This window comes from Mustela lutreola, chromosome 7, assembly GCF_030435805.1.
Source record: "Mustela lutreola isolate mMusLut2 chromosome 7, mMusLut2.pri, whole genome shotgun sequence".
NCBI classification, from domain to species: Eukaryota; Metazoa; Chordata; class Mammalia; order Carnivora; family Mustelidae; genus Mustela; species Mustela lutreola.
Window position 1 is genome coordinate 140,299,243 of NC_081296.1, and position 27,991 is coordinate 140,327,233.

The 27,991-nt window shown below is 50.0% G+C and overlaps 1 protein-coding gene and 1 long non-coding RNA gene across 5 annotated transcripts in view; one reads left to right on the forward strand and one right to left on the reverse strand.

Annotated features, from left to right (window-relative positions):
* RGS6 (regulator of G protein signaling 6) overlaps window positions 1-27,991 on the reverse strand; it is a 546,505-nt gene that overhangs the window by 15,752 nt on the left and 502,762 nt on the right. For 2 of the 4 annotated variants that reach the window (XM_059182922.1, XM_059182925.1), the window contains exons 15-17: window positions 23,287-23,473; window positions 9,383-9,472; window positions 5,603-5,656 (exon numbers count right to left, since the gene is read on the reverse strand). In XM_059182922.1, the coding sequence (XP_059038905.1) occupies window positions 5,603-5,656; window positions 9,383-9,472; window positions 23,287-23,473 (331 nt within the window). The remainder of the gene's footprint in view (window positions 1-5,602; window positions 5,657-9,382; window positions 9,473-23,286; window positions 23,474-27,991) is intronic. The other 2 variants (XM_059182923.1, XM_059182926.1) reach the window with 1 other exon arrangement.
* Window positions 1,106-3,761, forward strand: LOC131836912 (uncharacterized). The gene is made up of 3 exons (XR_009355847.1): window positions 1,106-1,184; window positions 1,336-1,454; window positions 3,534-3,761. It is a non-coding gene; the product is annotated as an uncharacterized LOC131836912 (long non-coding RNA).

Sequence of the window (27,991 nt, forward strand, 5' to 3'; positions counted from 1 at the left end):
CTTGTGTTCCTTCCCAAGCCCTACAAGGCACGGGGTGGGTGGGGCGCCGCGGCACCCACTCTGGAGCCTGCCCTTCTGCCCAGTGGACCTCACCCCTTACCCCCCTACACACCCAGCTGGGCGTCCCTCTGGAAGGGCGGGGACTGCAGAACTGGCAGGCATGTTGCTGACTGCGTTTCTGGGGACCTCTCCTCCCTGCCCTTCAAGGGTCACAGGGTGTGTGAGCCTGGGGATCTGAGCAGGCCTATGGCTTAGGGAGCCCGTGGCCCTCTTAGTTCTGTTGCTGCTTTATCCTTACAGCCTTGCCCAGGGCTTTTAAATACAGATCCAACTCAGTGCTATCCATGGTTTCAGTCCTGCCATCCAAGGCTGGCAGCTGCCTTCCCATCAGGAAGGCAGCTAGCTCTTTGTTCATTCTGAGAGATGATTCACACATTTCAGGAATCTTAGCCTAGAAAGAAGCACAGACCTATGGGCACTCCCAGCTGGAAAAGTCTGTAGAGATTATTTAGTCCAAGCCATTGTATTTAGGAAGAAACCAGGGCTCAGAGAGGGCTAGCGGTTTGCCTGAGGTTGCCCACCTAGCAAGCTGCGGCTAGAAGCAGGAGCCATTCTGCGTGGTCCCAGAAGTCCTCACTGCTTGAGAGAGGCAGGAGTCTACGCTCCCCCTCCCGGATACTACCACGGAAGTCCTCCTCCATCCCTAGGCCACCACAGTTTCACTACTGCTGGGCCTCCGGGCTCTGATGCTCTGACGTGGGAGAGCCTAGAATGACAGTCCGACCCAGTGGCTCCAGAGGGGACCAAAAATTGTCTGCAATCAAGACCAACCCTATATAAAGATTTTTAGCCAAGAGTTCTTTGCTGGAGGCCCAAAAGGATTTTTTTTTTTTTTTTTTTGGCTGAGGTCAAAGCCCTTTGGGGGCTCTGCTGAGTCTAGGTATTTGAGAACTCATTGCATCCGAGTGGGTGGCTGTCTGCCAGGATGCTGCGGGGGAGGGGAAACCGCCTCCTGGGGGAAGGAGCTGTTACTGCTGGGCTGGTGGGCCGCCCTGCCTGTCTGCCCGCTGCCCCCCCCCCCCCCCCCCCCCGCCTGCCTGCAGCCTCAGACTTCTTCTTCCTGTTCAGCGTCTGGGCCTGGAGCTGGGGTTTCTTCCTGCAGAGCTGACTGGAAAGGAGAGGAGGTGAGCTGCTGACTTCTCCTCTCTCATTAGCTTCCCTTTTGGCCGGGGAGGGAGGAGGGTAGAGGGAGGAGCGAGGGCGGGCGGGTGACAGCTGGCTCCCAGAGCTTCCTGGTCTCTGCCTGGCTTTCCCTCCGCATTCCTTGGCTGGCAGGATGGAAACGCCTGTGGTGGAGAAGCTCCTGGGAACAGGCCAGGCCCCCTCAGCTTCCGGGCCTGTGGTTTCAGTTCCAAGGAGCACCTGGATGAAGCTCCATTGCCGAGTTCTCTCAGGTGGGTGAACCTGGTCCTCAACTCAGCTCCCCTCTGGGGGCCTCTTGTGCTTGCTCAGGCACCTCAGTCCCATTTCCCATCTTTGGAGCCTGAGGCTCTGGCTGATGAAGCTCTCAAGGGGGCCGCTGGGGCTTTAGCCAAACCCCTAGGCCCAGGTGTCAAGGGAGGCTGCTGCCCGCCGCCACCTGCCTCAAGAGCATCACCCCCAAGGCTGTTCGCACCTACAGAACTGTTCGCAAGGAGAAGAGGACGTTCCCTGCTTCTCCTCCCTAGGGAGCTTCAGCCACTGCTCGGAAAGGGACAGCCAAATGGCCGCTGCTGAGCCTTGGCAGCAGGAGCTTTGCTTCCTGTCCCCTCCTCCTATGCCTCCTGGGTCCTCTGTGTCAGAGTCAGCCCATGGCGAGTAGGTGGTGGCTCGCAGGAGACCCTGAGGGAAGGAGCATGCATAAGAGAAGGCAAGGTGGCCACAAGCCTTTCTGCTCTGGCCACCCTCACACCTGCCTCGTCGCCAGGAGAGTGGCAGAGAACGAACAGCAGACTGCTGGGCGCTGATGGGCAGGGAGCAGTCTGGAGTTTGAGAAGTCCCCTGCTCCACCAGGTGGTCACAACAGGACCCCCACCAAGCAGTCAGAGGAGGGGGACAGGGAGGCAAAGATGAGCCACAGTGGTGGCCCTCACACTCCCTGCGGTGGCTCTCCCGTTTCACAGCCATGGTGGGAGGAAGCCTCCCAGTGCACAGGACTCAGGGGGCATAGGCTGGGTTCTTATAATCCGAAACCACGTGGGGGTCCATCCTCCCCCTTGTGAGGCTGCTGTAGGTTAGAGTTCTTGGACTGGGCCTCCTTGGAGCAGACCCCCACCATGTGCAGTGGTGTGGGTCATTCACTGCCCAAGGGCAGCTGAAGGTCAAGTAGGGGCTGAAATCCAGCCTGCACCATGCTTGGTCAACTGGCCCTCTCTGGGACTGGGGCCCATCGGGGGTGTCCTGTCTCCTGTTCTGAATGAAGGTTGCACCTTCATTCAAGGTGCATGGTTGAACCATGCCATAGACTTTTAGTTACCTTTGGTCTTAGACATGAGCCTTCCTACCAAATTAGCAGGGCTTTGTGCATCCCCTGGGGCTTGAGCGCCCCGCAACTGCAGTTGTTTGGCATAGCATATCCCCCTAAAAAATGCATTGTATACTCAAGTTCTGGGTGACTCAGAGTGAAGTTTCCACTGGAAGGAGAATTTCACAGAGCTGCCTCTACTGGGCATTGCAAGGCTTGTTCTGCACCCAAACTACCATGGCCCCAGTAGCTTCCATGAAGCACATGGAATGACTCCTTAGCATCTCCTAGGAAAGAGGCCATTGCTGGTCTTTAACAGATAAGCCCTCCATGTCATAAGACCTCTTAAGACTTGGAAACAACAATTTGCTACCTCCAAAGTTTTCTCTTTTACCAAGAAAAGAAAGGACACTGGCATAGGAGGACAGCTGAGGGAGCTCTCTGACCACCTGGAGCCAGGCCTCTTGCCATCATTTAGTCCTAGCTGGCAGCTGGCCACATCCTCGGTGCACAAACTTTGTAGCTTCACTCCTTCGTTTTTTCATTGTTAGTCCATGACATGGGTGGTCTTCATATCCACCTTTCCCAGTGACATGGGAATGCTATTCAACTAGTCTCCATTGAGTTTTATAGTTTGCAGGAGAGAGCAGATGACTTAGTCATACAGATCTCCCTTTAGAGAGATCTAGCACGTTATGGACAGTATATCCGGAAAATGGCTACCAGATTGCAAAGCATATTGGTTGGTGGGTTAATTCCATTTGGTTAGAACACTGGGATGTTTTAGACCAAGTTCTGGGGTCCCAGCCTCAAATCCTCTGAGAGTTGCCACTGTCCTACAGTCACAGACCATTTCCTCAGACACAGCCACATCTTGTGGGGATGTGGTGTTGCCCCCAGGGCACAGGAAGTGTGGCGGCATCAATGCAAATCCATTTCCACCACCAGAACTGTAAACTTGGAATGCACCGCCCATCAGGGTCATCACAAAAAGAACAGCAGGGAATTTATAACCTTTTTTTTTTTTCAGTTTGGACCTTTTATCATATAGATGCCAAAATTCTCAGAAGCTTGGAAGATTTTTCTCCTCCAGCTAGCCCTGAAAACATCTCTGTAATTTGTCCCACATGCACACTTGAGACGCCTGGAAGGTGTCTGCTATTTTCTCGTTCCAAATGCTTTGTTAACGGACTTCACAAAATCACTGACCCAACACTACTTCTGGGAGGAAGGGACATGATTAAAAGCTCTTCACAGAGCTTCACCGAGATCCTTCTTGCCTTTCCTGATACCCACTTCTTGTGAAAAGCAGCCTGGAGATGTTTGAACCTCTTGTCTGGGGACCAGCCTTTCTCTCTCACACCCTCAGCCCACATGGTCAAGCTGAAGGGTTTCCACGGGGCTCTGGGAGCTCTCCTCTCTTGAAGTTTGCACCCAGTGGTCCAGCTGGGCCTCACAGGACACTCTGGGTTTGTCGACAGAATCCTTAAATTTCCTCTACCCACAGTGTGCACCTCAAAAGCAAGAGGGAAGCCTGGGTTCCCACCACTCTGCATAGGGCCGCAGGGGTGGGGAAACTCCATAGGCCTTGCCTCTGACAGCCTCTGGCAGCTTCTATGTGTGGGAAGCCACACAGCCATGGCAAACCAGCCACGAAGACACACCAGGGACTGCAGGCCTTCTATTCAGCAAATTCTGATTTCTCATGAGGAAAGGCCACAGAGAGAGAGAGAGAGAGGACCAAAGAAGCAAAGGGGTAAACACTCATATCTTAAATCGTCTCCTACCACAGCTATTGTGATGTTTACATCTATAACAAATTCAAAATCATGTTTAAATTCCGTAAAAATGCATCCAGCTATGCTAAAAAGATGAACGAGATATACGGATCACACAAGGGTCAGGTTTATAAGGACTCTCACCTTCAACAGAGGGGGAAGAAAAGGGCAAGTCAGCATCAGTGGGTTGCTGTCTTTTGGGAAGGGAAATGGGACATGGGCGTCCCGTTCTCTGGCTGCCATTTTGCTTCCCCCTAGTCTGACATTAACAGTGCTGGTTGGGCTCCATGGACTCAGCAGCTTGTTTTTGATTGAGTGAGGGGCTCGGTGAGCCCAAATCCTTCCTAAACACTGAGGCCTATGCTCGAATCTTGGAGAGAATGTCATAAAGAGGAGAGATGGGTCTGTGGTGTTCTACAGGCCTCAGGACAGAAGAACCTGCACCGTGCGCCATGGGGAAGGTCCACGAATTCAGAGGTCTCGCCTCTTAACCATGGGGTCTCCTATCTGCCACCGTGTTGCTCTCCAGCCCCCTCGAAGCTGGATGTGCATGAGAAACAGGCCACTTCCCTACAAGAAGAGTCAACCCGGAGCCCACCTTCACTCCCTTGGTCACAGTCAAGGCCCCAGGGAACTTGATCAGGTCTTGACCCTGGGAGCACAGGGGAGAGCACAGGGACTTCCTCCGCTTCACGCCTGCTGCCCCTCCTCTCCCTGTCCCGCTACATGGATGAGGCTGACAGGGACCGTAAGGGACGTCGGAACTCATGCAGAGGCCACTAACACACGGCAGCTAGACGGCATCGCCAGGACCCATGCAGCACGGCACCTTCTGCCCCCGCAAAAGCCGCTACGTGGCAGCATCAGCTCGCGACCTGCACCTGTGTGATGGCTAGAGCTCACGGATGGAAATTTGGATTTTTTTTTTTTTTTTTTTTTAGATGAGCTATGGTTCTGAGCCAATCTAGTTCATGGTACAGTTCGATGGCCTTCTCCCTGGGCTGCCGCAGAAGATGCATTCGCCGTGCAGCCCCAAGGGCAGCAGGATCCTTCCAATTCAAAGCCCTGAACAGAAGATCAAACGCACGGCCCGAGGCTGGGCGGCGGTGTGCACCTTCTGCAGAGGGAGGTGCTCAGGGTCTGCACCCCCACCCCTAGAAGAGCAGCGGCAGACGCTCGCAAAAGAAAAAGGGTGTATCGAGTCGGGGAAAGCCTTGGACTCCCTCCCGCCCCGAAGGAAACGACAACCAACAACAAAAAAATTGAAGAAACAAAGAAAAACCAGAAGAAACGTTGAGGGAAGAAAACCAGCTGAACTTACCACACTGCGAGTGAACTTTTCTAAGGAAGTTCTACGACCTTGCTCACTTTCTGGCTTTAGGGGGGGGAAAAAAAAGGTAGGGAGAAAAATACAGAAAAAAAAACCTCTTCAGCTTACATGTGGTTTCCAAACAGCAGCAGCGGCAGCTAATGAACAAAAACAACAGCAAAACGGGGGGGGGGGGGGGAACGGGAGAAGAGAAGCAGCCAGCACCGTAGGTGAGAGGCAGCGGGAGAGACAGCAAACAGAAGCCTGCCGGAGATGGTGCTGCCTCATTAGGAAAGGGGGTGTTTGCTTTTAAGGGCACCGCCCGTGGCGCTGTGGGGCTCGGAGTCCAAGCCTCTGTGCCTTTGCACGAGATTCCGCCTGCTCCCTGCGTCCCACGGTCTGTGCTCCTGGGCTGGCGCCCCCCATTTGTCCCCATTTGCAGGCAGATGCCTGGGGGCCTCACATGGGGACCCAGAACAGACTACCCCTGAAGGCTGGGGATCCTGATGGGACGTCAGGACGTGGCTGTAGGCAAGGTGAGGTCACCAACGCCTCTGGAAGTCGGGCTTAGGACTCTGGGATTTTTTTTCCCCACCCAGATGCAGCCAGAAATTTCACTCACTTCAGGGACTTCCTACTGGTCTCCTGTTGAATTTCATTCTGTGTCTTTAGAGCAAGGAGGGTCTGCCCACGCCTACTCTGTTGACAAAATGTTTTGGGCCTCAGAAAAAGTGTTTTGAACAGAAAGTGCCCTCTTGGTGTGTAGACAGGTGACCCCTTCTGAGGTTTACGCGGGGCAGGTGACAGGAGGCTCAGGGACCTCTGTGGAGAACTCTTAGCTAAGGAGCCCCTGCCAGGGGCACGAAGAGGCAAAGCCCTTGACACCTCCTCCCAGGCCTAGTCACTCACTACCACACAGTACCACAAGAAGAGAGGAGGGTGTGGCATGCTCCTGGCCCTCTCCCTAAGTTTCCTGCTTTCCAAGAGGTTTGGGAGAGAATGACATGAATTATATTCCAAATACTGGCTAGTTGATCCTAGAGCCATCCTAGAGCCCTGTTCTAAGCTCTTGAGCCCGAGACTGGGAAATCTGGAGAGTATAGTCACTCACATGGAAACACACACACACTCTCTCTCTCTCTCAGCAAAAATGGAAAGTGGAGAGCTGAAGGAGCAGCCAGGTGCCTGTGGGTCTGCAGGGTGCCGGAAGCAGGGGGTGGGGTGCGTGTGGGGGGCAAGGGCAGCCATCTGACTGTGCGGTCAAGGTCAGAGGGCTTCTTTGGTGGTGGTCATGCCCCTATCCCCTCTGCTGGCTGCCAGGAGACAGGACGTCGCAGAAGGAAAACAACACAACACACACATACACACACGACACACCATGGCAGAGCCAGGCTGGTCCTTTTCCTCCCACAAGAAGCCAAAGGTTACCGTACCAAGTCTTGGCTCTGGGGACGGCAGAACTCAGCTTCCATCCTGTGCGCGGCATAGGCGGCACACACTCGGCTGGGGTCAGGCTGGTCCTGGGCCCTGCAGCTAGCACGATGTGCCTGTCATTCTTGTCCTCTGGCTACTGTGTTGCTGTTCACAGATGGGCACCATTGTCTGACTCATTCGGGTTCCTGCCTTGCGTATCCTGGAGGAGCCCTAGATACCCAGCTCACCTGCTCCTTGAGAACCTGCTTTGCTAGAGCAGCTAACCTTATCTTTGACAATATTGGGAAACAGGATGACCTAGGGAGGAAGGCTTGGGAGGCTGTGGCTCCAGACTCCATCACAAGATGGAAAGGCAATAAAGTGAGGTCGGATGAGATTCCCTCTTGCAGCTGGAGCGTGGGACCTCTCACGTACCTTTACGACCTGGACATTGATATCACACGGCAAGCCCATCTCTGACATCAGGGTACTTCTAGGCCTACCTGAAAATGCCGAGTTACAACTCCAGTCCATACCTGGAAACTCTCAGGGAGAAATGGAAGAAAAAGTAGGTTTTGTCACTGTTTTTGGAAACGATTAACCCCTGGATACTGCAAGGGCATTGGCATCTGCAAGAGCTTTTCTGCCAGAGAACATCCCTTCATTTGGGGGCTGGGACGATAACTCTAATCAGTTTCACATGTAACATTTCACAGGCAAGCTGTGGTGGGTCCCTTCCTCACGTGAGGGATCTCCTCTGAGAAGTTCTCCTCTTACGGGAGGACCTGTGGGCACAGGTGTATCGGCTCCACCTCCTGAGCTGGAGTGTGTTACCCCTTTGTGTTCAGACCTCTAAGAGGACTGCATGGACTCTGGCTTCTCCTGGGTATGTGGCTGGGCCCAGATGAGCCAGACGGCTAGAAACTCAGAATTTCTCCAAACTGGGATCAGTTCAGGGTCTTGAGACAGGAGAAACTGGAACATTCATTTTGGCCTTCCCCCATGAGATCTGGGCTAGAGATACCAGAAGTGTCTGTAGCTTTTCTTGAGAAAATGGGCATCTGGTGTTCCCCTCTATCTCCACCCTCCTGTAAGGCCAACAGCATGAGGCCAGGCTTCCCGTTTTCCATTGAAGAGTGACACTTGTTGGAAGGGGTGCAGGCAACCAATAAAGCTGGGTTTCTGACAGCTTGGGCATTCTAGAATTCCCTTTCCCTTCCTCAGACTATCAGGAATGTTTTCAGGGCTCCCTAATGTCAGAAGAACGGGAAACAAAGGCTGTTCTAGACCCTGGAGTTCAATGGTACCAACCAGATACGCAGACAGGATCCCGGCACACGAGGGAGACAGACAGTACACAGAGAGGAGGACTGTGTGGCCTGGAGAGGCAGCCTGCCAGAGGACGCATGGGTGGACAGCCGTAAGCTCAGGGACTGGGGTTGGCTGCGAGGGGAGCCGAGGGGATACCCATGGTCCTGAGTGGCGTGGCACGGAAGCTGTGGATTTGGGTGCAAGGAGAGCCACACGTAACCACACGTGGGCCTCGGAGCAGAGCTGCAAAGCGCAGAGGGTTTGCAGGCATACCGGAGTCCCCAACCATCTCTCCTGCCTCCCCTTTTCCAGACCCCAGGCCCCTCCCGGCTCTGCCTGCCTTCCTCCCAGAAACCCAGCAGAGTTCTTCTTGTTTCAGCTGCCCCTTGTCACCTACATGCTGTGGGTCCCTGGGCCCCCCCCAGTCCAGATGCCAAGGGCTACAGGGAACCATGACTTGATTCCAAGGAGAGGAGAATTACAAAGCTAGCGAGCAGTTATTTCGTGGCTGAAAGAAAGGGCAAGCACTGTGGGGCATCGGGGAAGGGACAATTCCAGGAGTTACTTCTGGGGCCAGAGTGGTGTCTGGGGGGAGGACTTGAAATCTGTAAGGTTTCCTACTCAGTGAGGGGGTCGCCCGATCCTTGCCTCGTCCTCAGCTCTGAGCAGGTCAGATTTTACCTAAAGTCTGTGGTAAGGGTGTCGGACGTTGCAGTGGAGGGGCTCTTTCCGGTTTCCTAAGTGATTTGCGGATGTCACCGCCAGTCCTGAAATCTTATGTTGAGCCACCGTGGCCTTGATATTTAGTCACCTGCTGTGGGCAGAACGCCCAAGGCCAAGGTAATGGGGCCATGGAGACAGGATGCTACACCCTGGACCTGGGGGGTGGGCTGAGGTGGTGACTATTCTACTTGTCTTCCCTTAGAGGGGGAGCGGATAGAGAGGGGAAAGAGGAAAAGAGAAAATAAATAAAACCCAAGGGATGATAATCTCTTTTGACGCCAGCAGCAAGCAGCAGGCAAGGGTTAACAGTGCTAAGAAAGGCAGGCCTGCCCTTCCCAAAGATACCTTCTTCTTGGCCAGCAGCAAGTCCTGGTAAGCGTTCGACCGGAGGAAGCGGGCATAGCTGTCACTCTTCATCAGCTTGTAGATGTGTTCCTGGGAAGGAAGGAGGAGGGAAAACACAAGAGAGAGCTGTCAACCACTGCTAAGGAAAGGGGACCATTTGGGTTCCTGTTTGAAGAAAGAGACCAACCGGGGTACGCTGTGCGCATCTAGAAACACTTGCGGTATGTTTGTTTTGTTCTTTTCCCACTCAGAAACACCAAACAACACAAATCTTCTCCCTTAGAATGATATCTCCTTGAGGATCAGGTCCCAAAGGCTTTGTAATTGGGCCTTGGTGCCACGTGGAGATGCAATATTGCTTAATGATTAAAACCACAAGCACAGCCGTGAGCAGGAACCAACTAGTGGTACACCCAGCCACTTGGATGAATCTCCAGGGATTTATGGAGGGAAAAAGCCAATCCCCAGAAGGTTACACACTGTATGATTCCATTTGTGTAACATTCTCAAAATGACAAATTACAGACACGGACAACAGATGAGTGGTAGCCAAGGGGTAAGGATGCGAGGGGGTAGGGAAAGGTGTGGTTATAAAAGACAGTATGAAGGATTCTTGGGGTGACGGAGTTGTACAGAACCACACACACACACACACACGCACCAGTACAGGTAAAATTGGGAAACTGGATACACTTGGTGGACATAGCAATGTCAACATCATGGTTGTGATATCATGCTACGGTTTGTAGATGTTACCATTATGGGAAACTGGTCGCTGGTACATTTCTGTATTAGGTCTTGCAGCTGCATGTGAACTGAGAAGTATCTCAAATTAAAAAAAAAAAAAAAAGAAAGAAAACAAAACAAAACCAGGGCGCCTGGGTGGCTCAGTGGGTTAAGCCTCTGCCTTCAGCTCAGGTCATGATCTCAGGGTCCTGGAATCGAGTTCTGTATCGGGCTCTCTGTTCAGCAGGGACCCTGATTCCTCCTCTTTCTCTCTCTCTGCCTGCCTCTCTGCCTACTTGTGATGTCTCTCTGTCAAATAAGTAGATAAAATCTTAAAACCCCAAAAAACCCAACTCCATAGGCAACGGTGCAAGTAGGTCAGTTGTGCCTGTTAGAGCCACTCTCCGGTCCTGGAAGGGTGCCCTTGGAAACCATCTACGGGGCATGTGAGCAAATACGCCAGGCCTAAGGCTTACATCCAGGAGGGGCAGATGCTGTGGCGTGGTGCCCTCTCCTCGCCCGGGCTTCTAGAGGCATTTGCATTCTGGCCTTGTTGCTGAATTTCACCCTTGACTTCCAGCTAATTCCTATAGTCTGTGGGCCCTTCCTCACAGATCTGTCCTCACCAAGGGCAGGGTAAGCTGGGAGTCTTAAAAGAGGGCATTTGTTGATTGGAAAAAGATTATTTATCAGTTGTGATGGAATAGATGTGGCTCAGCTGTCCAGGAAAACCTGGCTGTCCCAAGAGAGGACCTGTTAAGAGGAGTGGTGGGCTTTCCCTAGGGAGGATGGGCTTGCTGGCAGAGGCTGGCTTGGTAGAGGAAGCATCTTCTCTTACATACACGCACTGTTCATCCCATGAATGTGGACGAGGGCTTCGGGGCTCGGGGCAATGAAGAGCCCGTCCGTGAGGAGATGGTGCTCAGCTGAGAGGAGGGATTGGTCATGAAGGGCCTTCTCCCTTGGGACTTGCCTTCCAGGGGAGGGTAGAGGAAGGGAAGTCTCCCCTCAGCAGGGGGGGCACATTTTAGAGATGCCTGGCCAGGAGCCAAGCAAAATTCATGGAGGCAAGCAAAATTCAACAGTGGCTTGGATCTAAACCGACTTTGATAATCTAGATGTGGTGCATTTCGTAAACTCAGTGAGAACACGCTTCCCCTAGTGTTTTCCTGCAATTTTCAGACAGAAATCCAGCCCACTTTAGTGTAAGTTCCGTAAAGGTAGAAACAATATGTCTTTATCTCTTACATGTACAACGTGAAGCACAGGATTCAGTATTAGTGACCTTGTTTCCAGGTTCACGGCTGGGCTGGCCTGAGTAACATTCTGTGAGTTTATAGGCGCCATACTTGTGATTTCTGCTCCCCTCAGCTCCTGCCTTCTGCTTGGAAGGGGAGTGGGGCTCACACGCAGCTTGAAGGAATCCCATATGTGAACATCTTGGATCATCTCTAATGGCCTCAGAGCCTAGGCTGAGGCGCTCTATGTGTGGTCTCTTTAAATTGTTCTACCATTTAAATCATAGGTCATGTTAATGACTCACTGTCTCTTTCTTCCTGTCTCCGGCATTGCTTGTGTCTGGCTGACAGAGCCAGGTGGCTCCTGATTTCATCTGGAGAGACCTTCCATTCATACCTGGACCCTCTCCAAACCTTCTCCAAGGTAACAGGCTCCTGCTTCTCATCCCGGCTTCTCGGAGGAATCCAAATCCCAGGTCTAGCTCACACCTCTCACCCCGCACCGTACTGCCCCAAGAGAAGTAAGGAGATCCCTCCTAGTCCAGCACTTCCGGCCGTGGCAACAAACTTCGCCCCCGATCTAGCTAATTCCTCCAGCCTCAGTGTAGGACGGAAAAGCCTGGTCCATTAGAAGGATGAACTTGTCAGTTAAAAAAGAACAGGATAAAGCACATGTCTAAACATTTCGTCACAGAAACAGTCAGCAAATATTTAATGAGCATCTACTACGGACGAGCACCCTGTCAAGCACTGAGGTGACAAAGTCCCTGCTGTCATAAAGCTTAGAGACTATGAAGCACGATCGAAACACAAAGTCATAGACTACAACTCCCAGAGCAGTTTCAGGTCCCAGCCACTCGTGAATTTTACGTGGCCCCTTGTGGTGGGCTCACTCCCGTCAGCAACTTCTGTAGACCTTGGGGCGTATTGGAGCTAAGGGCTCCAAGGTAGCCATGTAAGCACAGGGTGTTGAGAATGGGTGTGTATGGGATGACCCACTCTGTCAGAGTAGGGTACGGCCTCTCCCCCTCCGGGCCTGTACACAGTGCAGTGTACACAGTGCAGTGGTCCATGGCTGCCTCCTACTCTCCTCTGCTCCCCCAAGCCAAGAAATGGGGCCTTTGATAGACCCAGTTACAGAACTCTGTTCTTTCCTCCTTGCCAGCTTTGTCTAAGAAGCACAAAGACAGTAAACAGGGGGTGGGTGAACGGAGCGCCGAGGTTTTTCTGGGAATGAGAATTAAGATGGGACTCAGGGTCTTTGGCCAATTCCCAAATGCAATGAGTTGATCACTGGCAGGGACAGCAAGTGTACAAAGCTCTTGGCAGTGACCTCTACTGATTTATGGGAGGTTCTGGTTTGTTTCCCCTGCTCTGAAGGCAACCAGTCTTAAGGGAAATGTACATCCAGAATCTGCAAAGAGCCGCTGGCAAAACCAGGAAGCCTCACTGACAGAGTTCCTCTGGGGCAAGAGAAAAAGTAGTTTGGTCTTCTCTTTTCTCCTTCTTCATTTCTATCCTCCCTTCCTCCCTCTCTCTCTCTCTTCCTCCTCCTCCTTATTCCTTCGCCCCCTCAAGGAGAGATAGCTGAGTTGACTATGAACAAGTAGAACGAGCAGAGTCCCCCTCTGGCTTCCTGACCCATGGGGGAGTGAGGGCGGTCCTCCACAGCCTGAGCAACGGGCTCTCTAGGGCCCTAAATCCTCCCGAACATCTTCGCCGCAGTGGTCAGCGTGGGGAGGGCATCACACCCCTGTGGGAGCTGACAGCCATAGCACAGGGATGTCATCCGGACGAGACACTCCACCTGCCTGTCCCTCTTTGGGCCCGGGCCTTGGATGGGAGGTTCTGCTCGCCTGGGATGCTAAGGTGAAAGCAACGACGGGAGCCCGGAGGGCGCGCGATCCATGCGGGCGCTGGAAGGAGCAGGAAGTGCAAGCTGTCTCACAACCACACCTGCTTCAAATCAATGCTTTGCCATGATGGTCCTCATTTGGGAATCTCCTGTATTTTTAGGCAAAACACAGGGATCCTCACAAGCCCTGGGGAGGGTCATCAGACAAATACCTGGAGCCTTGGGCCCCAAGCAGGCTGGAGCGGCTGACTTGCTTAAGAGCACCCTCATGGCCTCCTCTTTGCGGTGGGTCCCTAAGACAGCGACCATCTCATTTCCCAGCGTTCGCACATCCTCCTGGAGTGGGACACCACTCAGCTGGAGCATTGCGCAGCTGCCGAGAGCCCTTCTTGTGAGTTTTGAGTGCACTGTTTTTCTTTTCGCAGAGACATGGGCCTCATCGCTACTCTCCACCAGACTTTGGGGACTGCTGGGTCCATCGTAAAAGGTGAGGCTGTAGGGTAGAAGGGGGTGTTGCTGAGCAGAGAGGTGGAAGCGAGCCTGGGCTGGGCGCCAAAGGCTTGGATTCAGGTCCTGACTCTTGCCCCTCTCCGGCCCTGCCTATCACACAATTCAATGAGGACACTGAAGTGAGGGCACGATAGAAACTATATACATGTAATGTAGTAATAACAATCAGCCTTCATGCTGTGGCCGTCCTTGCTAGGGAGGGCGTGGGGGTGAGCCCAAAGATGGCAGGATCCCTGGGGCGGGAGGTAGGTCGAAGCAGAGCCATAATTTAGTTGCTGTTGTGTGCTCTGAATCAGTGCTTCAAGTTAAACAACCCCATTTTATAGATGAGGATTCTGAAACTCTGAAAGGTTAAGGGATTGGTCCACATACAGAGCTAGATTTGAACCCAGAACTGTGTGACCCTCCCCCCAATGCTTGTACTCTTCCCTAGCATGTTGGTTTTCACCGTCCTTGAACTGGAGTTTTGGGGGGAGTCAGTGTTGCGTGACTGGGACAAGAGGTTCTCAGTGTGTCCTTGGCAGAAACATTAGGGGTTTCTGCTTGAGTCCTAAACCGAGTCATCCTGGTGGTAGATGAGCTGCCTTTTGGGACCCATTTACTACCTCTGCCATCAGTGATGGGGATGCCTGGGTCACTCAGGGCAACAGGTGCAGGCTTCTTACCTCACAGACCGTGTACAACTTGCCTCCCATGCCAGAAGAGAGGTCCTGACCTGGCAAAACTCTGGGGTCTGACTGGACCCTTGGGAAGCCGTAAGCAGCTGGTCTGTATCAAAGCAAGTCACCCAGGAGATCCCTTTCAAGAGACTCTCAAATATCGTAAACCAGAGGTCTTTAGACCCTAGGCACGGTTAGCTGAGGGTTAGGGGAAATTAGCACTTGTTTCAACCTGGGTCCTGCAGGAGGACGCAAGATGGGACTGCACAGTGTTGAGAACATGATGTGAGGCCTAAATCAGCACCTGCTGAGTAGACGTAGGCGAGGCAACAGAAGCGATGTCATGGCAGTGTGGACACCCACTTGTTGTCCTCATGGAGCAGCTTTGGATGACCTCCTAGGATCATGCGGATCTTAAATGAGAAGCCCCCATTTGGATTTCTTCGTCCTTCCAAGCAGAGCTCGGGGACACTTGTTTCCATGTCATGCAGCATTCCAATCATAAGAGAGCGTAAGAATATGTCCTCAGATGCCTTTACCCTGCAAAGCCTCTGTATCAACACGTTCAATGTAACTGACCAAAGGGTGCAGTCCCTTGAGGCTCTTCAATCCCTATTCTGTGCACAAGAGTAGCTTTCAAGACAGCTCTGTGTATTACCTTTTACCTACCCAAATGCCATGGGCATTAACTCAGACTGGTGTTTTCCTTTTCCTCTTCAAGGTCATGGGGTTTCGTGCAGGCAAGATATTCTCTGAAGCATCAACAAAGAAATTTTGGAATTTAGCTCTCTGGCGCCTTCTCTCTAGGAACTACTAGTCTGCGTGGTAATAAACAGAACCAGATCACAAACAACAGGTCTGTTCTTTTGGAGAACGCATCCCTCCCTCTGCTGTTCATCTCCCTAAAATAAAACCACCCACAGAATAAAATGAGTAACTCCTGGAGCTAGCAATGCTATGGCATTCTTTATTACACTATGTTGGGCATGGGAAGTCTACCAGGAAACGCCCTCCAATAGAGGATTAATATCAGGAAACTTGGGGGCAGTCTTGTGATAAAGACACACAATGCCAGCATGGCCACCACCAGAGCAAAGGTGACCAGCCTTCAGCAGGCTGTGAAGGCTTCTACTTCTGAGTAATCTGGGACAAACATAGATGTGTACTCCATATAAAAGCTTTGCCTTTTAAACAAAGCACATGTTTGACGCCTTGCGTTCCTTAATCAAGTTGCTTTTAAACATCTTAGTTGAGATAATAATAGAAATCCTTGACTAGAGGCTTCTTGTGTATTTAAAGGAGGTGGAGACTTGCTGATATCTTTCTCATCTCTTTCATCACCCATCCCCACTTTGTTGAACTTTGATCATGCCATGCATGGACCATGGCCAAGTAGAGTTTCAGGAACTTAGATGGAGGTCTACTCCTATATATCTGTATATTCCCAGAGTCTAGAACACCTGGCTGTTAGTGGGTATTCCAAGTTTTGCTGAATTGGTATGTTGTAGAAATTTAATCTAACTGGCATTTATTGATCACCTACTATATGTGTTCCCCAAGGTTGCTTGGCAAGATTTTTCAAAGTGGAAAGCCAAGGGACAGATTGTCCTATTTTCTAATGACAGGTGCAGCTGAGAGTGTTAGTGATTTCCGACTGAGTTGTCAAAGAAATTTTTCAAAAAATTTGAACCACAGGCAGAGCATTACTTTAGTGTTGTGGGGACTTATGGAAGGTAAAGAAGACCAAATTCTCATCAAAGAACTTTTAAGTCCAGAGGTGCTAAAAGGCCCAAAGGAGTCTCAATGGGGCATTTTAGCAGCTCAGGTAGGAAAGGAGTCAGGGGTTGGGGGGGAATGGGGGGTTGGGACTCAGACTTCTGGGAAGCCAACATAAGATCCTACAGGAACTGGAGCCAAAGGCTGGGTTGGTCTGCCTAGTTCAAGTGTCAGTCCATTTGATGGACATATTTCCAATCCAATCCAATCCCAATGAAGTGTTTTCTCAGGCCTGCTTTGTTTTGTTTGTGAAGAAGGGTATGCTCTTAGACAAGCTCTGCCTGATGGCCAAGAGTCACGGAGGCCTCCCACTTCCTTTGCAATTTCCCGCACTATAGAATGTCACAGCTCACAGGTCAAGGTCTCCCAACTGGAATGGGAGAACGAGCGTCCATGAAATGGATGGATGGGGAGGTGGCTGAATGACTGAATGGGCCCAGCGATACAATCCTGGCAACACCCGGGACTTTTCAAATTGAAGCCAGGCAGCCACTGTGCATCCAGCTGACTTCCATCTCCCTCCCGCAGACTGCAGAGGCTCTGGGCAGAGGGGACGGTCCTAAGAGGAAGCCTTAGGTTCTCAATAATTCCTGTGGTTTCATTTTCTCCTCCAAAAACCACCAGCAAAGCTTTAGATTACATGCTCTGAGATGCAGATCTCTCTTGCTCCAGCTCACCCTGCCCACCACCCTCTGATACCCTCTCTTAGCTCAAAGCCTTCCATGCCTTGTTACCATCTTCACAGTGAGAAAGTTTGAATTCCTCAGGATGACATGTGAGGCTCCCAGCATTTGGCTCCTACATACTTTTCCTGCATTTTTCTCCTAAGAAAACTCCTTAGAGGAGCAGACAATTGGGAGAATTATTTTTTGGTCTAGCTTGGAATTATAAGACCTTGGGAATACTAGAGCCATTCACTTTTGTGAATTCACACACATAAATATGTAGCACTTTTTACTCAAAAAAACTGTCAGGCCATTAGCTCATCTGGTTTCTCAAAAACCCTTAGAGGGCTCTATGGAAGCCATCACCCTCATTTTCTAGATAAGAAAACCAAGGCATGAAAGGTCAAGGTGCTTTCCCGGGACCACATAACAGGTGAGTGGCAATGCAGGTCGTCCGATGCCCCATGGTTGAGAAATAGAGAATTTAATCCATAGCATAAAGAACTGAGTCCTTAAAACAACAACAACAAAAAAATTCATGGCCCATTTTCTTTTTTTCTCCCCTTACAAAGCTAAATCTGTGAAATTGGAACAACACAGCAAACAGCTGAGGGCTATGGTCACAGCCCACAGACCTTTATGGAAGATTTGGTCTTGGCCCAAATTTTCAAAAAAGCCAAATGGATCAGCAAAACACAAGTTGCAAATGCAGGGTCCGTGCTGACGGGGTGTCTCGTGAAATATTTCCACAGGAAGCAAACATTGGTAATTAACTTTGTAACAATGCATGCGGTCAGATAAAAAACAAAATGCTGGGAGAGAGCGGCCACCGCACCCCAGTCCTCATTTCAAAGGAACCCATAAATCTAGCTGACCTTTCTGGCTACTGACCCTAATAGTAGGGCACACAGTCACGGGTCTATGGCACTCTGAGCCCGCCAGTGGGGGCTTCTGAGAAACACTTATGACCATCTGAAGAAGCCACTCACACCTCCTGATCCCATAAAGGAGGATTTCCAAGGGTTTGGGAGTTGTTATTCCCACTTTGCAGATGGGCAGAATGAGGAAAGCAAACTTAAGGCTTAAATGTGCTATCCTAGACAGAGCAGGTAGCAGAAGCAGTTTCAGAGCCTGCTTCCTGGCTGGACCCTTCTGTAGAGAAGGGAGGTTCCCCAGCTCTCAGCACAAAAACCCAGCCCTCAACAGCTAGCTATCCAGGGACAGTGTGATCTGAGGAGCTGACCCTTGGCCCAGGGTCAGGAGATCAGTGCAAGTCTAGACTGGTCTTGGGCTGCTAAGGAATTGAAGCAGTTTTCCTTACCTGGAAGCTTTGGAATCACACCTGTGTGTCTGGGGCGGGCGGCTGTGTGGACCAGAAAGGGAAAGTAGTGGGAGCATTGTGGCACCAGCTGACTTCTCAATCTGTTCTGTGAACTCCAGTCCTTACTCAGACTGATTCGCTACCACACCAAGAGAGAGCCCCTCTGACCTTCTCTCCCAAAGAAATGGAAGATTAACCCCTCCCAACCTGCTAACGTCTACCTTTCTGGTATCCTGAAGCATTTCAGTGATTTTTATGGTTTAGCACAAGGGTCTCAAGCAACAGGCCTCAAACTCACATCTGGCCCCTTATTTCTTTATGGGTTGTGAGCTAAGAATGGTTTTTACATTTTTAAATGGCTGAAAAAATTTAAAAAAGAATATTTCATGAAAAAGTATATGAAATTGAGCTTTCAGTAACTATAAATAAAGATTTTTTTTGGAACACAGCCATATCCCCTCCTTTATGCTGTTTATATTGTAATGTTGTTACAGTGTAGCTGTTCTTACATCACAGAACTGAGTAGTGGTGACACAGACCATATGACCCACAAAGCCTAAAATTTATACTGTCTTGCCCTTTACAGAAAAAGTTTCGTTTTTAAAAATTGAACCCTGGCTTGGTGTAAAAGGCAGGCTACAGAATCACCCTATTTGCATGATCACCCTGTACACATAAATTGAGGAGGAAAATACACTAAAATGGGCATTGTCTCTGGGTGCTAACATTACATGAAATTATTTGAATTTTTTCACCAAACATGTTAAACATAAAGGTATAAAAATATTAATCACATTAGGAAAATACAATAGTAAGCATTTATTCTATTTTAGTATAGGCCCAATCATTTTAGTTGTTGATGTGCTTCATTTCACCTGGTCCCCTTTCCATCCCCATGTGTGGGGACCCTGGTACCTTTGTTACACAAATGAGGAAAGGAAGACCCAGGGAATTCAAGTAACTTGTCCAAGGTTACACTGCTAGTTAGAAACACATTGTATGTGGGCCTTCTTTTCACTACATATGTATCGTGCACCCCAATGTTCATAGCAGCAATGTCCACGATAGCCATATTGTGGGAGGAGCTGAGATGCCCTTCCACAGATGAATGGATAAAGATGTGGTCCATATATACAATGGAGTATTATGCAGCCATCAGAAAGGATGAATACCCAACATTTGCATCAACAGGGATGGAACTGGAGGAGATTATGCTAAGTGAAATAAGTCAAGCAGAGAAAGATAATTATCAGATGGTTTCACTTATTTGTGGAACATAAGGAATAGCATAGAGGACATTAAGAGAAGGAAGGGAAAAATGAAGGGATGGGGAAATCAGAGGGGGAGATGAACCATGAGAGACCATGGACTCCAGGAAACAATCCGAGGGTTTTAGAGGGGAGAGGGATGGGGGATGGGTTAGTCTGATGATGGGTATTAAGGAGGGCACGCATTGCATGGAGCACTGGTTGTTATACACAAACAATGAATAATAGAACACTACCTCAAAAACTAATGATGTGGGGCACCTGGGTGGCTCAGTCAGTTAAGAGTCTGCCTTGGGCTCAGGACATGATCCCAGGATCTTGGTATCAAGCCCTGCATTGGACTCTTTGCTCAGTGGGGAGTCTGCTTCTCCCTCTCCCTCTGCCACTCCTCCTTCTTGTGCTCTCTCTTGCTCTCGCTCAAATAAATAAATAAAATCTTTTTTAAAAAAACAAAATAAAACAGAAAAATCCCCAAAACACCAATGATGTACCATATGGTGACTGACATAACATAATAATAATAAAAAAAGAATCACATTGTATGTTTACAGTGGAAACACACTTAAGAACAAAAGGGAACAGGTTGAAACAAGTTTGCTTAGAAAGTGTTTTATTTGAAATCCAGGATATTGACCCTAACATAATGAGGAACTTAGAGAGGCTCTGAGTAGCCTCTCTGAGTCTACTCTGCCTCAACAATGAGGTATCCTTTTTGTGGAAGTACCTGAAAAACCACAGAGCACTGTACTAATGTTTATTTAGAAACTTGTCAAGGCACAATCTGCTGACTTCCTAAGATTTCCTATCCCACCTTTCTCAAATGAAAAACAATATAAATGTCAAGAAGCGAGGACTGGTTTACTAAACCATGGCAGTTCCACACAATGGAATACTATGCAACAATTAAAGAACCAGGCGACAATCATCTTGTTACTGCTAGTGTGGGCGCTGTAGCTCCAAAGCTGCTCTGTGATCAGGCAGGAGAAAGTGAATGAGTAATGACGTGAGGTACTAGGGCCATCATCTGTGGCATCCTTGAGAACCGAGATTCTCAGTATAGGGAAAGGGGGTACAATATAGAAAGAAGAGGTTAAATAAAATCCCCTGTAATTTTCAATTTGAATAGAAAGTATAAGTAAGAACTTATGACATATTTTTAATCACCACCAAAACCCACTAATTTCCTAACTCTGTCCATTGAAAAGGTCTAGAGAGGATGACCAACCCAGGAACAATGAGCACCTCCAAGTGCCTAGATTATTGTCTCTAAGAACCATTTCCCACCAAGAGAAACCAGGTCTGGGACAAGGTCTGGAAGATCTTAGCTTCCTTGTTATGTGGATGACATCAAAGGTTACCAGGACCATGTAAAAAAGAGCCAATGACTGAGATGGCACAATCCAAGCACCAATAAAAATAATAAGCAAAATGGACTAAAACACACCAAATGTGTTTAAACCTATGAGTTTACAAAGATACTAAAAACATAACAGGAAACCCTGATTGGTCATTGGAAGATGATAGTAAACTACTCATTATTTTGAAAACTAAAAAATAAAGGGAAAAAGCCAAACACTTATCCTATCTTTCCTATATAAATTGTATTATTGGATGCTCTAATAGGAGCTATATTTGATTATTTGTATTTTGGCTATTAAATGAAGTAATTAACTAATGGATCTAAGCAATAAACATCAACAGCTGCTAAAATCACTAAAAGAGAAAACTATACCTTATGTGCCTTCTGACAAGAGAGTACAACATGGTTTATGAAGCAGTTTTGCCCACAGACATCAAATGTAAATCCAACTAAATATCTAAATCAAACTAATTTGTAGGAAATACGGAGGATAGAAGGACATGTTAAACAGCACCACAGGGCTGCCATAAAAGAAATAAAAATCCAGGCTGTGGGACTCTCTACAGGGACTCTCTTGTTATGAGAGAGAAAGAGAGAGAGAGAGACCGACCAAACAAGCAGGGCAAGTGGCAGGCAGAGGGAGAAGCAGACTCTTGTTGAGCAGGGAACCCAACATAGAGCTCAACCCCAGGACCCTGGGATCATGACCTGAGCTAAACACCTACGCTTAACTGACTGAGCCACCCAGGCACCCCTGGATTCTGATTTTAAATTAAAGGTTAAAAAATGGCATTTATACCACCGCCATAAATTTGAACATTTGCATATAACATATATATGTTATAAAGAAAATGTTGCTAATTTTTAAGGTGTGACGGTGGTGTTAGTAATGCTACATACTAGGTATTCACAGGGAAATGATGTAATGTCACAGAGTTGCTTTAAAATAACCTAATGGAAGCTGAAAAAGTAGGTGGGGACACAGATAAAATGAGATCGGTCCTGTACTGGTGATTGCTCAGGTTGGATGTTGTTCTGCTCTTTCTACTTTATCACATGTTTACAGGTTCCCATAATAAAAGATTCAAATAAATCCTTCCTTCCAACATCTGGCTCGTCGGCTGGTTCTGACGAGTATCTCAGGTCTTGTATTTCATGAACGATGGAGAACTGAGCTGTGTGTTCAGATCATTCATCTGAGGGGCCTCTCTATGACCCAGGGAGCTCCTACATCACTTTCCTCTCCAGAATACATCAGTATGCGCTTGGGAGCACATACACAGACACATACAAAAAAAGATTTCTCATGATTTAAATATTTTGCTTTGAAGCTGCAAAGAGTTATGAGAGGGTTGAGTTTTCATCAAGTAACAACATGGAACTCTGTAGAACCAAATTTGCCTGGCACCAGCATTCAGTGGAGCTCACGGCCAGAGGAAAGGAAAGACAGTTATGGGGTTGAGCTTGGGCGGTGCTTTCGTTTAGAAGTTCTGAGAAAATAACCAGGCAGATCCGGATGACAAGGGACATTGGTTCTGTTCCCATGCTATTATTTGCATCAGTGCCACTGAGTTTCCTAAATTGGATAATAATGTCTGTAGGAAAGCGATGGAGGCCAATTCTCTATTTGGGGACCCCACAGGTGAGAGAAATGAAGAGGGTTGAAGAGACAAGCCTGAAGCTTGAAGCCCCATCACTCCAGGTGTAGGATGGGTGAGAGGGAATCCCAGTTAGGGCCTGGAAAGTGGACAACAGACTGGATGGTTATCTTTAGAAATGTACTTCTCAGCCCTCAAGGTAAAGCATGTTTAGAGTGGCTTATGTGGCTTCTGCTTCTTTTGCCAGCCTCCCCAGCATCTGCGCCCAGTTGTAGCATCCAGGCTTAGGAGTCCCTCCCGTGGCCTTTCTTAAACCTTAAACCTTAAACCTGAGACTGACCCCAGCTCTCCAACTGGTAAAATTCCCCGTTCTTTTGTCTTTCTCCCCAGTGAGCCCATAACCTCCTTGAGGGCAGGGGTTCCGTCCTTCTTAGTGGTATCTCATCACATAGCACAAAGCCTGGGATAGAGAGGTGCCCCCCAAAGAGTAACTGCAGAGTTGAACGTCACGATGGAAGTAGAGTAAGGAGTGGTTATGAGCTGGGCTTCACGGTGAGGTGAGACTCACGGCCCTGCCCGCTCCCTATACCCACTTTGCTGATGTGGTGTTAGGGTTTCTGGATTCTACTACTGACTTATTACAGGACCTCAGATTTTGTAAAACACTTTGAGATTCTCCTGGAAAGGATAACACCTATAACTAAATGTCTATCTCTCTGCAACAATGTAACTGATCCAGGAAGACAATACTAGGAAGAATTTCACTTTCCACTTACCTGGAATGGTTTCCCCTGATGGCTTTACAATAATAAAACCTGAAATTCTAGCTACACACAATGACTTGGACCTATATGAAAGGGTGAGGTGGTGAAGTGGACAAATGAACACTTTTTGAGTAGATAAGAACTAATCGAGTAGATAAGCAAACCTGGGCATCTTCGAATGTGTATCTCCCTCCATCTTTGACGTTTTGACTGGTTATCTCGTAGCTGTGAGAATCCAGGTTGATTGCGCTTGGGGCCCCTGGAGCCAGGAACTCTTGCCAGATTTCTTCTACCCTCTTGGCCACATCCTGGAGGGGTTGTTTCTTGAGGTCTTGGACAGCCAACCAGAACCTGGGAAGCATAAAGAAAGTCATTTCCACGGCTCTCAGCCTCTGGACTCTGCTGGATGTGGTCCCAGAACACACAGCCCATAAAACTCGTTCTGCTGCATCTCCAGACTCCCCTGCTGCCGCTACCTAAGAGCAAAGATGGTAGGGACTGCTGGAAATTCACAGGGTGCTACATTATTGTGGAGAATTGAAAGGAAGCGCCCATTAGAGAAATCATTGTACTTCTGGTTACCAAGAGATTTCTTTCCTTTACATCAAGGTTTCTCAAGCTCTGCACTATTTCCATGTTGGGCTCAACGATTCTCTTTTGTGAGGCTGCCCTGTGCATTGTAAGATGTTGAACAGCATGCCTGGCCTCTACCCACCAGATGCCAGTGGGGACCCCTCCCCAAGTTGTGTGATAACCAAAAATGTTTCTAGGTACTACTGAATGACCCCTAGGAGGTGAAATCCCCTCTTGGTTGAGAGCCAGTGCTCTCCACAGGTGCCCTGACACAGAGAGTATGAATTCGTTTGTCATATCTGGTTGGGATCAGTTTGCAGCATCAAAATGAAGGAAATCACAGAGGCGGAGAGAAGCTTGGAATCGTAATGAATATCTGAGCTGGAAGGACCCAGCTATTCATGTTGCTGATGGAAAAGCAGTCAATTTGCAAGGTCGGTGTCCAGCATGATGCTTAGCATATAGTAGGTGCTCAATAAATGGCTGCTGGCTTGAAGATGGGCTCCTGAGGAATAAAGCTAGAGAGGCACTCATGGGCAACCTCTATGCCAAAAGATTCTCCAGAGAGCACTGGAGAGAAAACCTCTAGCTCACATCCATATGTGCTTTTCATGAATTCCTCAGCATCAGCATGGCAGCGGCTGTTGGAAGAGCTGGGTGTGAGCTCTTTTCTGCTGAGGGCAGCAGCAAACAGGGCTAAGCTTGGACAACAGTTCCCTGGTCGTGAGGATGATTCCTGAGGCAGCCCTGGGGAGGGCTTGCAGCAAGACCCAGATCTGGGTAGCACACTTTGTGCCTTGTGAACAAGACAGGCCAGTGTCCCCATCAATGAGACATGAGGACAGGCCCCAGGCTATGTGGTTGCCACAGCCATAGCATTCACACGTACGCCAGTCAATGAAAGGGCAGGGACAAGAGAAGCTGGACCACAACACGGTGGAAAGTGCGTTCAATCTGTCATCGAATTGCACCCAAAGTAAGACGTACTTGTTTTTTCCTTTTCCTTTTCTTTCTTTCTTTTTTTTTTTTTTTTAAAAGGTTAAGCATGTTTTTCTGTTGCTGTTCTTAGAACTGTCTTTGGAGTCAAGTGCATGGCCCAAAGGCGCCACTCAGTGGCCAACTGTGGTAATACAGCTCCATTTCCACCAGGAGAGAGGTGTGTGTGCCGGGGCTTCTGGAATCCCAACTCTTGTCATGCTTTGCCATTTGGGATTCTAATAATCCCTTTAAAGAAAATCCTCATGGTTCCCTTGTTGGTCCTGATCAGCCAGAGTCCAGGAAGGAGATTTAATGACCTCACTTGACCAGAAGACCCGGAAACACAGTTCAGTCCTCATCTTGACTATGCTGCTGTCTTGGAATTGTACCTTTCTGGGCATTCCTTCCCCCATTGGTAAAATGGGTATGAAGTGGGTGGCGGGATATGTGACGTGGGTCTCCAGAAGTTCCCATCCAGGTGTAACAGAAATGCTTTCAGTTCCCGTGGGTGAGAGCTGTGGGGAGGTCAAAGGGGACAGCCACATGGTCAGTACCGGGCTTCCTCCTTGGGTGGCTGGGCGTTCTCTCTGTGGGGAGTGGGGTTCTTCCACCTCCCAACCCCATGTCTCAGGGTCCTTAGGCCTCTCCGTCCCACCCTCGACGTCTGCTGTGGAATGAAGGAGGTGACCAGGACACAAAGATGAACATGGTCATCTGGTGATGTCTTTGTCAGAAAGGCAGGGTGTGATGGGCAGGTGAGAATTAGGAAACCCAGCTCTGAAGAAGCAAGCTGCTGTGGGTTTTTCAAAGGACCGGAAGGAGTGCTTGTGGGCAACTCACCGAAGATGGAGTCAGTGAGTCTTTGGCAGCCACGTGCTGGGGCTGACATGAGAAGGGCCCTCCCTCAGGGAGTTGTCTCTGGGGTGAGTCCCCTGGGGCTGGAAGCAGCTCCTCTGGGCCAGCATCCTTCCCGAGCCTACCCAACCCTGCAGTTTCTCACACACAGGGATGGTTCCTGGGCAATTTCCTGCTCCCTCAATCAATGTCATATGGGGGTCACCTTCTGTCACTTTCTGTCCCTTGTTTCGGGCTGCTCTGAGGAGAAGCTCTCAAGCTCCGGGAAGGCCCAGCAGCTTCTGAGCTCTGCAGACTCCTGCGGTTCCCAAGGCCTCAGAGTCCCTTTGGCAGAATGTCTGGGAGCCGCAGTCATGCCCATCACCTCAGCGGGGTATAAAGAAGGTCTGAAGTGGATGTCCACGGAGATTCCAGAATCCCATGTAACAAACTTGTACATAAAAATTAAAAGGTTCCTTTTGCCACAAACCAAGAATTTTTCAAAATAAAAGTACAAGAAGAAACCACGGGCCTGTTCGAAGACGAGGAGGAGACGACATTCCTCAGACAGCCATCTTTCCTCCCTGCCCTCACAGGGACCCTCTCAGCCTTCTGTCAGCCTTGCAGATGACCTGCCTTATCCTTCTCAGGTGACAGCAAAAATGCTGTCACAACAGCATCCTGACATCCTGTATGTGTTTACCGTCCCCGGCTTCGGTGAACCTCTGTGTCAATTTGAAATTCAGAGCAGGCTCCAGTCTGCATTTGCCATCTGTGAGCCCACTGGCCTGAGGCAGGAGCGTGGCGCTCGGAGCCCCTGGGCCCCAGTGGCCCAGCCACACGCCCCTCTCTGGGGCCACGGAGCTCCCCGCCACACACCCCGGGCGGGCTTGAGGCCCGTGGAGGCTGGGGCAGCTTCTGCCTTCTTGAAGCCTGCAGGTACAGGTACCGCTCCTCCCTGAGGACGCCAGCCAGAGCAGGGGGACGATGCCAGCAGCGGCATCAAACCTGCCCGTCCTGCACTAAGCCTCTGTGGCTTGCAGCAGAAGGGCTGTCATGACTGGCAGCCCACAAGGACTCGCGGTATCAGGGAGACCATCTGTCCCGCTCCGCTGGAGTCGTCAGAGCGTGGGGAGGCAGCCCGCGCCGGCATGGGGTGTGTGGCGATGGCTCAGGAATGCAGGCCTGGCTCCGGCCTGGGTAGGGAGCCCATGGGGGCTCTGGCGCCCCCGGGCCCAGCAGCAGCCGTAGTGGGAGGGCGGTTCCAGGGGTGGGTGGTCCCCGGACTGCCCCGGGTAGCCCCCTCTGTCCCCAGGACCTCAGTGCTGGCAGGGAGTGGGATTTTCTCCTGGAGGCTGGCTGGAAGCAGGAACAGCAACACAGCCACTGTCCCTCTCTTGCCAGGGCTTCTGGGAAGCCCCTCAGTTCTTATTTTCCCTATTTTTTTTTTTTTTTTTTCCACAAACTAGGATTTTCATGGCTTGGAAAAATCTAGCTTTTAGTTCATTCCCAAAGAAAAAGCAAACTCGATGCTGAAGGAAGGCTTTCTGTGCCCTCTGCTGGTCAGCAGAGACTCAGGAAGGACAGAGGCAACTTGACGGGGTCCCTGGTGGGGCGGAAATCCTCCAGGGGGGCTACCGCAGCCGCCAGCCCCAGCCCCGCGGCCGCTGAGTTCTGTGTCTTCCAGGGGCAGTGGCTGAGCTACCACAGATTGTCACGGCAGCGCGTGAGCCACCTCTGCTCCGATTAATCATGTGTTTGGTTAGTGGTGAGTCCTGCTGGGCCTCATGAACCTTCGCAGGTCCTCCCAGGACCCGGGGCAACTCTCGGAGCCGGGAGCTTTCCAAGCAAACCCGGCAGCTCCCCTGTGCTCTCTTTAATTGCTTCTCCCTTCAGCTGACACTGTGTGGAACTGGGATAATCAATCTGCAGGTTAGAAGAACAACCACGTTCTCTCAGGAGACGTTACAGCTCATAAAAAATGTACGGGCAACGCTCTTTGCTGTGGGTTTTGAGTTTTAACTCGTGCCCTGCCGTGCAGAAGGGGGTGTCGCGCCAGGGAGGGAGCAAGATGGGCATAGGGGTGATGGGGAGGGGACAAAGGTGGACAAGGGACTCCTGTCACCATTCTGGGAAAGCACACAGGGAAGGGAGGACGAAGTCAGATAATGCACTCGACGTCCCTGCTTCTCGCCTTCTGGGTGACAGTCCGTGGGCATTGTACAGGCCCCCAGCAAACGGTTACCTTGGGGCCCCAGGCCATCAGAATGGAGCCCTGGGCTCAGGTTGGGGTGCCACAGAGAGCGCGGGTTCTCACGCCCTGCAAGGCGCTGGGCCCCCAAAGATGAGGCCCCTCCCTTCTCAGCTCACCATGAAGGGGGACTTGAACTTATGTCTTATTATCACAGACACCTTCCCTTAAAGGATCCAGGGTGATGCTTTGCTGTTGTGAGAGTGACTTCTACGTCTCTTTGGGGCTCCTCT